At 43.2% G+C, this 12,953-nt stretch overlaps 1 protein-coding gene across 3 annotated transcripts in view; it reads left to right on the top strand.

Annotated features, from left to right (window-relative positions):
- Positions 1 to 12,953, top strand: part of SLC24A2 (solute carrier family 24 member 2) — an 83,366-nt gene that overhangs the window by 58,980 nt on the left and 11,433 nt on the right. For 2 of the 3 annotated variants that reach the window (XM_053371815.1, XM_053371814.1), the window contains 3 exons: positions 1,063 to 1,113; positions 5,721 to 5,816; positions 7,467 to 7,555. In XM_053371815.1, coding sequence (XP_053227790.1) covers positions 1,063 to 1,113; positions 5,721 to 5,816; positions 7,467 to 7,555 — 236 coding nt within the window. The remainder of the gene's footprint in view (positions 1 to 1,062; positions 1,114 to 5,720; positions 5,817 to 7,466; positions 7,556 to 12,953) is intronic. The other variant, XM_053371816.1, reaches the window with a different exon arrangement.

Here is a 12,953-nt window from a genome sequence, read left to right as displayed (position 1 = left end):
CATTGGTGCTACAAGATAATTCCACTTTGCAGAAGGCTTTTCCTTCTGTTTGACGAAGGAGTGAAGAAGCTCCCTGACTCAGATGTTTTCTTTGAAACATATGCTCAGCAATCGCAGTGCGGCTGTAATGTGCATTTCTGAAGCATTCCTCTTTTATTTAAGTTTCCAGTTTTCCATTCTTATACAGCAGTTCTTTTTTACTTCCCACCCAGTCTGCATGAAAAAGAAAACAAAGTATATTTAGAGTATATTACATAAAATGCCACAACCTAAATTAAATCATGAAAAGCCTTACCTAGACTCTGTGCTTGTCATCCAAGGCTCTTCTCTATGTCCCCCCCCCCCCGGAGAGGTTTGGAGGGTTAAAACACGAGAATGGGGCCTTTTCTGTGGTGGCTCCCAGGCTGTGTAATGCTTTCCCCAGAGAGGCTTGCCTGGAACCATCATTACATATCTTTAGGCTCCAGGCCTTTGGCCATTAAATATCTATGGCCTGTTAAATGAGGAGGGTGGGCTGTTCTTACGATTATTTTATTATTATGTTGTGTATTATCATGCTTTGTATTATTATGCTGTGTAAATTATGTTCTTAATTTTGTACACCGCCCTGGGACTTTTGGATAAAAGGTGGTATCAAATTTAAAATAAATTAATAAAAAAACTTCAATCGTATCCCAATAAACATTAAATAGGCTTTCACCGGAACGTGTTCTTAGGCATCTTGCAGACTATTGATGCTAAATAAATCGTAGCATAAAATCGTAGTTTACAAAAGAAGATTCTCAGAAGGTGAAACTTAAAACGTAACCCTAGAAGAAAAAATGTAATTTCCAGTGACGCCCCAAAGCTTACTGCGTTTTGTGCTCCGACCAACCTATCCAAGATGCTTACGTTAACTACAGAAGCAATTTTCGTAAATACGTCTCATTTTGACAAGCTGTGCTTCCCTACTCTGCAGAAAGATTATTGCTGTGAATTTTATTGAGAATGTGTGAAAGCATGTTGATTACTTTGAATGTCTGCTGCTTCCTTATCTCTGTGTCTTTTACTATGATGTTGTAGAGCTTGGATCATATGGAAAACTAAAATATTATGACACAATGACTGAAGAAGGTAAGAAATATTTTGGAATTTTTGTCTCAGCATTTTTTAATACTCTTTTTTCAAAAAACCCTACTGTGATTACTTTTCTTCTTCTTCTTCTTGGGTTTTTTTTTTTCAGTTCCTCTTTGCATGATTTCACTGACATAGTGTGATGTGCTACCATACTTCTTAACGTTTTTATCAACTCACATTTGCTGTTTCTTTTTTTATTACCATACAGCAAATCAGTTTTGCTTTAACATAGCACACACTTCCACCGATCGACACTTTCAAAACTTTCTTCTTCGTGCAAACCTGATCATATCCACAGCAAGCCCTACTGAGTACAGTGGATCCCACTCCCATCTAAGTGTGTAAAAAGACCGCTATCTAAATGTGCCTACATTTATTAACGCAAAACCCAGTGAGACTTATTAATCACACTTCTCATTTCAGATATAGCAAGGCTAGGAGATGACCTTTTGATTTTGCAAACACCTATGTGCAAATTGTTCAGAGCTTCATCAAAATATTTGGCTAATTTATGTGAGTGTTTTCAGCGAGGTTAGGTGATGTTGTGCAATCCACAATAACAACTGAGGTATAGTTTACACCTGTGCAGCCATTTTAAAAATGTAAGCTATGCCAATTAGCAGTTTGCTCCATCTTGTCAGCACACGCAGTCCTTATCCAAAGTTTTTGATGGATGAATGATGATGGGTGATGCTACTATTGTCTCCTCCCCATGGCTGAACCAAAGGTGGAACTGCACTGAGAGTTCTTGCAATCCTAATGCAGGGAGGGGGGCAATTGCAAGGAAAAATCCATGGAAGGAAGTGAGGCACGTTGCTCTTCCCTCTCTCACTAATTTGGTGCTGAATGGATCTCGAACAGGAAGTAAGATTGGCATTTTGCCACAAACTATGTCCATTGTTGGATGCGGGTGGCGCTGTGGGTTGAACCACAGAGCCTAGGACTTGCCGATCAGAAGGTCGGCGGTTCAAATCCCTGCGATGGGGTGAGCTCCCGTTGCTCAGTCCCTGCTCCTGCCAACGTAGCAGTTCGAAAGCACGTCAAAGAGCAAGTAGATAAATAGGTACCACTCCGGCGGGAAGGGAACCGGCGTTTCCGTGCTCTGCTCTGGTTCGCCAGAAGTGGCTTAGTCATGCTGGCCACATGACCTGGAAGCTGTACGCCAGCTCCCTCGGCTAATAAATGGAGATGAGCGCCGCAAACCCAGAGTCAGCCACGACTGGACCTAATGGTCAGGGGTCCCTTTACCTTTTTATGTCCATTGTTAGTGGAAGGCCAGGTAGCAAAAATGTTTTGTGCTTAGCTGCTGTGCCTTGGTAATCTTCCACAACTGTAAAAATAATTCTGTATAAAGCCTTTTAAAGAGTAGTTACAGATCTATACTTGGACATATCTGCCTTAAATTAGCTCCATGTCAAAGATGCTCCTTTCCACCCCGCAATTCTCAGAAATGCATGACTCTTGCTCTTCCGCATTTGCATGCAGTGAATTGCATTGGCCTTCTTGGCTTTTGTGGGCTCCAAAGTTTTGCAGTGGTGATATTGCTGTTCAGACATTGGTTTGCAGCTTTAAAGGTGTATCGGATGACAGAGGCAAAGACAACTTCTCCTTGTAGCTCGTGACTCCCAAGCTCTTAGGGCTCCTGTAGCACTGGAAAAGTCTGTTGTGTGAATGGGGCTGGCTTTTCAAATGCTTCTGGACTTCAGCAGACCCAGTCAGCATGGCCAGTGGTCAGGGATGGGGGGATTTTAGATTAACACTGCCAAGTTCCCCTCCCTTGCTCTCTTGAGTGTCATGCTAAGCGGCTGAAATGAGCACTTTCCCCATTATGGCCCTGGCAGTCAGTACAACCACTGGCTTTGCTGGGGGGTAGGAACAAATGCCTGTTTGTTCCTCTGGCTGCAAGAGGAACAGGTATGATCTTGCAATAGGACCCTGCCAATAGGACCAGATTGTAAATAGCCTTTTCTGTTTGTGTGCCTCTTCTGATGACTCCATAATCGATCTGTATCCATTTTTCTACTCATATGCAGATTTGTACTCTTTACCATGTGAGGTTTTGTACCTATTATTTTAGATTTGCGTTTTCCACTGCATTAGAATGAACTAACTAATGAACAGATGACATTTCATTAATCGGTTCTTCATTTCTCTTTGTAAGCGCTCTTTATATAGTCTGGCTTTTGTTTCTTGAAGCACCCATTGATCTCGCTATTACATTATGTTGTGTTAAATGCTCCTGTTTTCAAGCTGTGCCATGTTTGCCAAGTGCGTTCTTCTGTGTCAAACCAGTACCAACTTTCAAATACATCCATCGGCCACTGCAAACATCAAATAATAAAAATGCTTCGGGATGGATGAATCTTGCCGCTGGAGAGACGAATTTTATTGGTGTCCATCAATTGCCATGTTTATCTTTTATTTGATTACATGATTATATCCAAGCTTTATGCCTTCATAGATAACCTTCTATGTTCCTAGTTCCAGTTTTTGTTGCTTCTCTGCATCCAGCCTTCTTCTGCTCTCCAAAAGCCTTTCAAAAAACCCACAAAGGTTACATTTTTAGAAACTAATCTGATCTCAGAAAGGTCTTTTTTTTTTTTTAGGGCAAAAACCATTGTTGTCTGCATCTCAGAAACATAATGAAAAGGGAAATAGAAAAATATTTCTCTTCCACCACTTCCCCACAAATATTCGGTATTTCCTACTGCCTACCATTATATTTGAGCTATATCCTTAAATCATTCCACTACTAATTGAAAAGCAATTGTTAAGATGAATACCGGAAGTCCGTGCTGCGGGCTGATCCCAGTTATAGCTGGAGACACAATCATGTGCTCTCCCCACCCCCAGGCAAAGGAGTTGAATGCAGTTGTAAAAACAGATTGCTGCTTAGGGTACATACATTCATTTTTTTATTTTCACCTCTTCTAGGCTTTTCATGGTTTAGCAAATATGCCAAGCTTTTTTGTCCAAAGAAAACAACAGAGCAAAACAAATACGTATATCCATCATGGGAAGTATCCTGCTTTGTGCAAAAGACAGGTTCTTATTTTCAGATAAAATGGGAAACTGGTTTGCTGCAAACTCTGGGTTGTTTTACTACATTAAATTTGAATCAGACACTGGTGCATGGTGTTCACTCAGCCAGTTCCTGCTCATTATCAAAATTCATTATCAATACAGAGGAAAATATATTGTAGCATAATTACAAATGTCATGCCGTTAGGTCTTTGAGTTGCATAAAGGTCTTATTGGGTTAAAGTATTTTATTGATTAATTGATAAGTAAATAGCGTATGATTTGTTGGCTGCATTTTATTGTTTGTGTTTTAGTGTTTCATATGTGTCTTAAAACTGTTGTATACTACCTTGAGATTCTCAGAGGAAGGCAAAAGAAACATTTTAATTAATTCCCCCCTCCCCATTGCATAAGTGAATCTCCAGTTCCTCTCCATCTCCCTTGCGGTACAACACCCCTATCTGTTCCAGAGGGTTGGGGGATCCTCTGGAAAAGATTTTGGGGTCGGTGGGTGGGCTATAGGGGGAGGAGAGGAGCAGGAAGTCCCATTGCTCATGGAGAAGTCAGTTGTGCAGTCAGACAGATATCATTGGTATTCACCCCTGTATTTACTAGCTGGGCTCTAGCTTGAGAATGATTTTGCCACAATTAATGCATTAGTCTATGGCCTGCCACAGGCCTCTTAGGCTGCAATCCATTTAATTTAGTGAGATCTAGTGTAAACTTGCATAGGACTGAGCTGTTAGTTGTCTCTTCTGGAATTTGTCTCCTAGGAATGGGGGGGAAAGGCGAAGCATAGCAGCCATCCTATTAATAAAAGTTGGTGTTAATTCTGACAGGTTTCTTAATTCAGCGTTAATTGAAACCAAATCCATGTGCCCCCTTGGTCCAAGGTGCTATCTCTCAGCCTTGCAGGAGCTTCTGATGATACAAATACACATGCAATACTAAGCCACCGTTTTGCAGCTATTCAAGTTGGAAGATATACCGTATTTTTCGCCCCATAGGACACACTGACCCATAGGACGCACCTAGTTTTTTTGGGGGGAAATAAAGAAAAAAAATTATTTCCCCCCCCCCAGGTGCGGGGCTGGGGCGGGGGAAGCCCGAGCTTCCCCCGACCCCAGCCCTGAGGACAGGCTGCCATCCGCAAGCCGTGGGAGAGCTGTGCGAAGTCGCGCAGCTCTCCCACGGCTAGCGGAGGGCTGCGCGAAGCCCGAAGCTTGGGGCGTGCTGAGCTCAGCGCGCCCCAAGCTTCTGGGTGCCGGCAAGTTCTCCACTAGCCGTGGGAGAGCTGCGTCTCCCACGGCTAGCGGATAGCTTCCTGAAGCCTGGAGAGCGAGAGGGGTCGGTGCGCACCGACCCCCCTCGCTCTCCAGGCTTCAGCGAAAGCCTGGATTCACCCCATAGGACGCACACACATTTCCCCTTCATTTTTGGAGGGGGGGAAAGTGCGTCCTATAGGGTGAAAAATACGGTAAGTTCAGCTTACTGTTTCACGGTGCAAGAAGCTGAGGCAGTAACAGGAATCTGCCACCTCCGATAGCTGTGCTTTAACAAATGTGTTTTTTTCTTTCTTTCAGGAAAGTTCAAAGAAAGGGCATCTATTCTTCATAAGATGGCCAAAAAGTGTCAGGTGGAGGACGGTGAAAAACGGAATGGAAGTGCTAATCATGCCGGTAGGCAAAACATAATAATATTTAATTATTTCGTTTGCAGATATGTGAATAGATAGATAGATAATTTATTACGGTCAAAGACCAGCTCACATAACATAACACAATAAAAACAGCATTCATAAAGATAAAATATACAATCAGAGCAGATTGCAGCATAAGCTCATGAGTTAAAATTGAGATATATACATACACCCGTACAACTGAGATTTGGGCTAGCATAAAAAAAATTGACCCTGAGGTGCCCCAAAGGGGAACCTCAGCATTTCCCTAGTAAGCTATTTTATTCTAGAGGGTGATCTGTGCCTACAAATCTGGGCGCGGAATCTGGCTACCAGCCAGGTTGTTTTATGATCTTTGCCTAAGAGGAGAGAATTAAATATGTGAATAGAAATGCTATAGAGTACTTTACTCAAGAAAATACTGCATTTTTAAAAAAATTGAGGTAATATCTATGTATTTATAGTATAATTGCAAGATAGCATGTACTTTTTTTGTTGCAAAGAAACCTGCATCTGTTTGGCACAAGATGGATGGGTCTGGCATTCTCATCTGTCTTCCAATGCAGATAGGCTTCCCTGTGCGAAGCCCTTGGCTTCTTGGTATATGCGGTGCAACTGTGTTCGCCAAGTTGAAAGCAGAAGTGAAGCTTTCACTTCTGCAACATCTTTTTTCCATGCTTGATTTTATTTAAGCTTAGATCAGCAGTGGGAACAGCAGCCCACCGGCCTAATTAGGCCCAGCAAGCCTTTTCCCAAACCAGACACACCTGCCCACATGATGTGTGATGCAGTGACAGTGAACCCCTTTGAAGGTATCACCTGACGTCATACTAGAATCATCTGATTGACAGCTGGGCAGTGCCACTCAGCCAGTTCCCCTCCCCTCCCCCGGCTTAGATAATCCTCTGTGATCACACAGGCTAATGATGGTCAACAAGTTGGCTCATTTGCAACCCACCAGCTGATACACGTGTGTGTCCCCCAATTAAGGGATAGACCCGCATCCCTCATCCACATTCTTCTAGAGACTGGCTAGGAGTCAGAGAATATACTGCAGAATAAGCGGTGCCTTTTATGCCTTCCTCCTTCACCTGTTCACGAGTCTTTAAATTGTGGTGTGTGTGAATAGCCCAGGTTTATCCTGGTCAGGTCTAGCACAACGGGAACTAGGAGAATCCCAAAGCACTGCAAATTCTTCCTCTCTTGCGACATAAATGCTTATGTATGGGCAAAGAGGAGCAAATCACAGAGCTTCTCTCTGCCAGTTTCATCTCCTGAGCAGTTCCACCTGAGAGTTGGCTGTGTCTGTAAGAGGCAGATGCACGATAAGAGACTAATTCGCTCTGGGTGAGCAGCTGTGTAAACAAGGAGGTGATTAATTAATAGACTTGATATTGGAGCAAAGAAGGTAAAGATTACAAAGATATTATATTAAACTGTTAGCATTCGGTTTGACTCTCCTTTAAATGCCACTGGCTTCAGTAGGTTTAAGCCAGACGATTTTTGTCTCAGACTAACTCTTATATCAGCTAATTAAATACCAGTGCTCAACTGTTCAATGAGTTTACAGATTAATGGTTGAAAAGTAACTGATATGTTCTGAGTTTTGCTTTCGTTTTGTTTTTTTTTTAATTTCTGGAATATGCTTCAGGTGCCCCAAACACTGCAAAAGTCGAAGTTGAAGTGACACCACCAAATGACGGAGCTATGCAAAATGGAACGGCTGTTGGAGCAGTAGAGGTTGGTATCTTATTTCTTCCCCTTCTTCCCCCGTCTCCTCCATCCCTATTTATGCATGATTTCATGATGCACAGGAAGTACCATAAAAGGGGAACGAGTTTCATAAAATTATGGAAGACTGGAGAGAGAGAGGGAGAGAGAGAGAGAAAAAGAGAGAGACTCTTCTTCTTCTTTTCTTCTTCTTCTTCCTCCTCTTCTCCCTCCTCACAAGAATTCAGTCCTCCACAGGTATAGCTAGTTATCATACGGTGTTTGTGAATAGCATGGACACAAGCTGTAGTGTTGGCCACTTGGTTTGATCACTTGGCCATTAGCTTTATGCCCTCCTCACACACCCCTTAGAAACATCCAGCTGGTCACTGTTGTAAACAGAATTATGGGTGTAGGCCACGGATGGGGAAGTTGTGGCCTTCCAGATGTTGCCATACTTTGGTGCCTGTCCTCGCTAACAAAGGACTATGCTGGCTCATCTTCCTCATCCCTGGACAAAGTGGACCTTTGGTCCATTTCAGTAGCACCCTTATGTTTTCACCGTACCAAGTCTGTGGGCCCAGGGTGGGGGAAGCTTACCACCTATCAAGATATAACCTATATGCGAGAACAATCACCTTGGAGATTTAAAAAATGCCCAGTGGTTTCACATAAGCTGATGCAGCAGCCGTGTCGTGTGATACGTGGCAAACTGGCTCTCCAAAACTTCTGAGGGAACATTTTTCTCAAGGTTGGGCCAAAGTCAGTGATGTTTCCTTCCCGGGTGCATTTCTCACGCTTGCCTAGGGAACTGCGTTCAGATCACCTGGTTCCATTAATAGAGATTCTTTCCTTGCGCTGAGCAAAACATTTCCTCCCAAGACTGCAGCCTGTCAGCTGTGATTAACTGGATTCATAAAAGGGACACACTTGTGAGTGCTGCAACCTAACCTGCATTCTCTCGTTTTATTTTATTTCTCATTATTTATAAGATTTTTATTAATACATTACAATAAAAAAGATTAATCTAAAAGAAAAGAAGGATACAAAGCCCTCTTTCACAGGTAGATCTTAACTTGACTAACACAAGTTTTGACCCAGAGTGAGTTTTTGACAAATGGATTCCCACTTTCAAGACTTCATAATTAGAGTCATAGCAAATATACCGCATTTTTTGCTCCATAGGGCGCACTGGACCATAGGGTGCACCTAGTTTTTAGGAGGGGAAATAAAGGGGAAAAAATCCATCCCGCTGGCTGTCTTGGCTTCCTCTTTAGTCACACACAACCTCTCCAGCCGGGAGAGGCTGCACGCGGCTTCGGGCTTCCCCTGACCCCAGCCCCCAGAACAGGTCCAGGAGTGGAGGCAAGGTTGTGCAGCCTTGCCCCCACTCCCGGACCTGTTCTGGGGGCTGGGGGAGCGCTCTGAAGGTTTGCGGATAGCTGCCTAAAGCCTGGGGAGCACAGTGGAAGTTGGCACTGCGCTCCCTGGGCTTCAGGCTTCAGGCTGCTATCCGCAAGCCTTCGGAGCCCGGCGGGAACTCCCGCCGGGCTCTGAAGGCTTGCGGATAGCTGCCCAAAGCCCGGGGTGCCCAGCGCTGCGCTGTGCTCCCCGGGCTTCGGGCTGCAGGCTTCTATCCGCAAGCCTTTGGAGCCCAGTGGGAATTCCCGCTGCGCTCCGAAGGCTTGCGGATAGCTTCCTGAAGCCTGGAGAGCGAGAGGGGTCAGTGCGCACCGACCCCTCTCACTCTCCAGGCTTCAGCGAAAGCCTGCATTCGCTCCATAGGACGCACACACATTTCCCCTTCATTTTTGGAGGGGAAAAAGTGTGTCGTATAGAGCGAAAAATACGGCACCTGTGGCTCCACCTATTGATGTGCCTGAATAGTCTTGAAATAATTTCAGCTTTTAAACAAGGCTGTCTTCAAAGCAGACAGACAAAAAAAAAACAAAGCGCAGTGATTTAATTTCCCATGTGAATATTGTTTTGTTATCTTCTTGTTTACATTAGGTATCACCCAGGACTTTAATTTCAGTTAAGCACTTTGATTTCACTGGGAGAAATTTGAGCATCTGCTCTACTCTACCATTGAATCTCCAGGATTTAAGACTGCTTAGTTTGGCCTGGATCTTGCCCTTTGTCTGTCTAACAAGGAAGTGTTTTCTTTAAGCACAGGGGAAAAACACAAAAGGGTCTAGAACTGAACGAATTAATTTGGAGGTCTTTATCCTTCCTGCCACTCAGGCCTCAGAAATTATTCAGGAAGAACAGAGGCACAAGGAAGCACAACTGCATCTCATAGAATATTCTATGTACAGTCGTTGTGTGTCTAGCATTTTCTAAGCCCACTGGAAAATCCTGCAGAGTCAGGAAGTCTTGTTTTCAAAAGCAAAGTGCTATGTCTGCCTTATTTTGAATAAACTGTAAAGAGAAGGGACCTGCCTTTTTGTAAGTCCATACAACTGGATCAAACCATGCTATCCTCTGCCAGTTCTGCAAAAGAAGAAATCAACAAAAATCTGGCATCAGAAATGGCAACATTTAGAAACCAGTAGGTGAGCCTTTTAATTTCCTAGAACACTCCACTTCTTATATGAATGTTGGAGTTCCCTGTCAAAGGAATTTCAGAGGAAGAACAGAGTGTCAAATAGCTGGATTGAGACTAATCAAGAAGTTTGATTCCATCATTTAAGCTTCACTAGATACCATGTTTTACTGTCCCAGTATAGCTGTTAATTGACATAGTAAAACTCTGATGCTGCTGCTATCAGCAATTGCTGTTCCGTATTTTAAGCTTTACACAGAGTTGTGGACATTGTCATGTATCCCCCAGCTGAGATTCTAGGCCATTAAAAAGTATACTGCACTGACAGCCCAAACCTGTACATGTTTACTTAGAAGTAAGCACCACTGAGTTCTTTGGGACTTACGTACAGGTGAGTGAACACAGGATTAAAGCCTTAATCTGCTGGTCTTTCAGTAACCTTGCCAAGCTGACACAGCTGCCCAATGGCAGATGCTGAACTACTTGTTACACTACTTAACTCAGGCCAAGAAAATCTTGCAAGCGTGTTCCTCATAGCTTCTACTAATCTGAGAGTAGTGTACTTTGCAACCATTTATATTTCATAGAGTAGCAATGCACTCTATTTCATTTCCGATAAACAAAAGCTACCACTCGTTTTCCAAAGAAAAGGCCATGTATTGCTGTATATTTTCTTGCTGCTAGCATTAGAATGTTATGTTCTATAGCTTGGCACTGAGTATGTTTGATTTTTTAAAAGGCCAAAAGTACTACAGGAGCCACTCGCTAAAAAAATTAGACTGCCTATGGAAGATCATCCGTAAATTTTATATACCTTTTAAAAGCACCGTTCCCCTGTTAGTTAAGCAGTTAAGCAAGTTCAGCTGTAATTGTTCTAACCTGTGACTTCCCTAAAAATAACATTCACTTTCACATTAACATCTCCTCCCACTCAGGCGTGTTCCTTTTTTACCAGTTTCTATGGAAACCAAATCAGAAATATATGTATAGTATGCGCGCATGCCTGCCATGGCAAAGACAACTTCTAGTGAAAAGACTAGAAAAGACTTAAGTCCATATTGTTTTCTCTGTGATTAGTAAACAGCTTTATAGAATGACTGTGGCAAAGTGGGTTTTGCTTGATACATCAGAGGGATAACACAGGATTTATTCATTTCAGGAAAAGTTCCTCTCTGGAGTGTTTTGTCTCCTTGCAATGCATACTGGGCCGCTTTTGTCAAAATAGCTTGACTTTTAACTATGAATAGTTGGCCATTTCTCCCTATCCCATTATTCCTTGGGATTATTGAATGTTTCTAACGAGATAAACAGATTTTGGGGGAGTGTAAGGTGAGAACATGCATTTAGATGGTGTGGTTCTGTATAATTATCTCTCTTCAACTCATGGGTTGCAGTTCTGCTCCTAAAGTGTATCACATCTGTGTCATCAGCACTGCAACCATTGGTCATTTAAAGTTTTTTAAGGAGAATGAACAGACAGAAGCAGAGCAAAGGTGAAACACGTTACTCCAAAACATGGTTAATACCAACGAAGTACTGTATTTTTCGCTCTATAGGACGCACTCTATAGGAGCGAATGCAGGCTCCTTGGCTTCAGCGATAGCAACGCGAAGCCTCTGAAGCGCAGAGGGAGTGCTCCCTCCGTGCTCCGGATGCTACGCGTCGCTTTCACTGAAGCCTGGAGAGCGAGAGGGGTCAGTGTGCACCGCCCCCTCTCGCTCTCCAGGCTTCAGGGATAGCCGCCTGAAGCCTTTGGAGCGCAGCGGGAACTCGCGCTGTGCTCCGAAGGCTTCAAGTTCCTTTTGCTGAAGCTGGGAGAGCAAGACTCTCCTGGCTTCAGCAGAGAGGGAGAGCTGCGCAGCGCCCCTTCAGTGAAGCGGGAGGAGAAATGGAAGGGTCTCCGTTTCTCCTGCTGCTTCGCTGAAGGGGCACTGAGCAGAGAGGGGGAGAATTTTTTTTTCTTGTTCTCCCCCTCTAAAACAAGGTGTGTCCTATAGAGCGAAAAACACGGTAGGCAAGGAGTGAATTATCACAGGAAAGGCTGGGAGCAGTAGACCATCTCAACTTTACAAACCAGTATAATTACAGAGACTTTGGTACTGGACTTTAATTTCCCTTTGCTGGGTTGATCTACACAAGCAATTTTTGACTGCTTTTGGGTGGCCCCTGCTCCTCTAATAGTTGTGTAGCAGAGAGTGAGACTTGTCATCATCAACATTATCATCATCACTTTTAATTTGTATACCGCCTTTCTATCTTACAATACTCAAGGCGGTTTACAAGCTGAAGAAAGAAAGAATGTACACCTTATAACAATCTAATGCAATACAAAATGTGATAATGAAACAGCTTTAAAATAAGCAATCTACATCAAATAAAGTAACATTCAACAATCATTAGAATAGTATAGAATAATAATATCAGCATATAAAAATTAAACAAAAACCCACTCTTAACAATTGCAATAAATAATTTCGAAATGACAATCAATAAAACAACGGCAAGCCACAGTGCATAAAATAATACAATACAAATTGAAAAGCAGAAACTGGAGGGTGGGGCAAGGCAGGTGGAAGGCAAGTTGCATCAGCTGAAAATCCCTCTTCTGCACAACTATTAATGGTTCAGGAGCCCTGTCCTCATTTTCCCCTGGCCAGCCAGACTGTGAGCTCAGATCACTGGCAAGCAACCAATTCTGAGAGTAACCTCACGCAGATCACAGTCTCCGCGCAGGTGATTGACGCCTGTGGCAGCTAAGCCAGTTTCCCCCATAGTTCATTCAGCATTGGCAAGGTGAAGGAGTAGCTTATGCAACATGCAGATACGGAATAATGTGAAACACTCCACTTCAGGGGGGAATTGGAATGGTGCATTACGACAAAA

This window comes from Podarcis raffonei, chromosome 17 (assembly GCF_027172205.1).
Source record: "Podarcis raffonei isolate rPodRaf1 chromosome 17, rPodRaf1.pri, whole genome shotgun sequence".
Lineage (NCBI taxonomy): Eukaryota > Metazoa > Chordata > Lepidosauria > Squamata > Lacertidae > Podarcis > Podarcis raffonei.
This window is presented reverse-complemented; position numbering and strand designations above follow the sequence as displayed.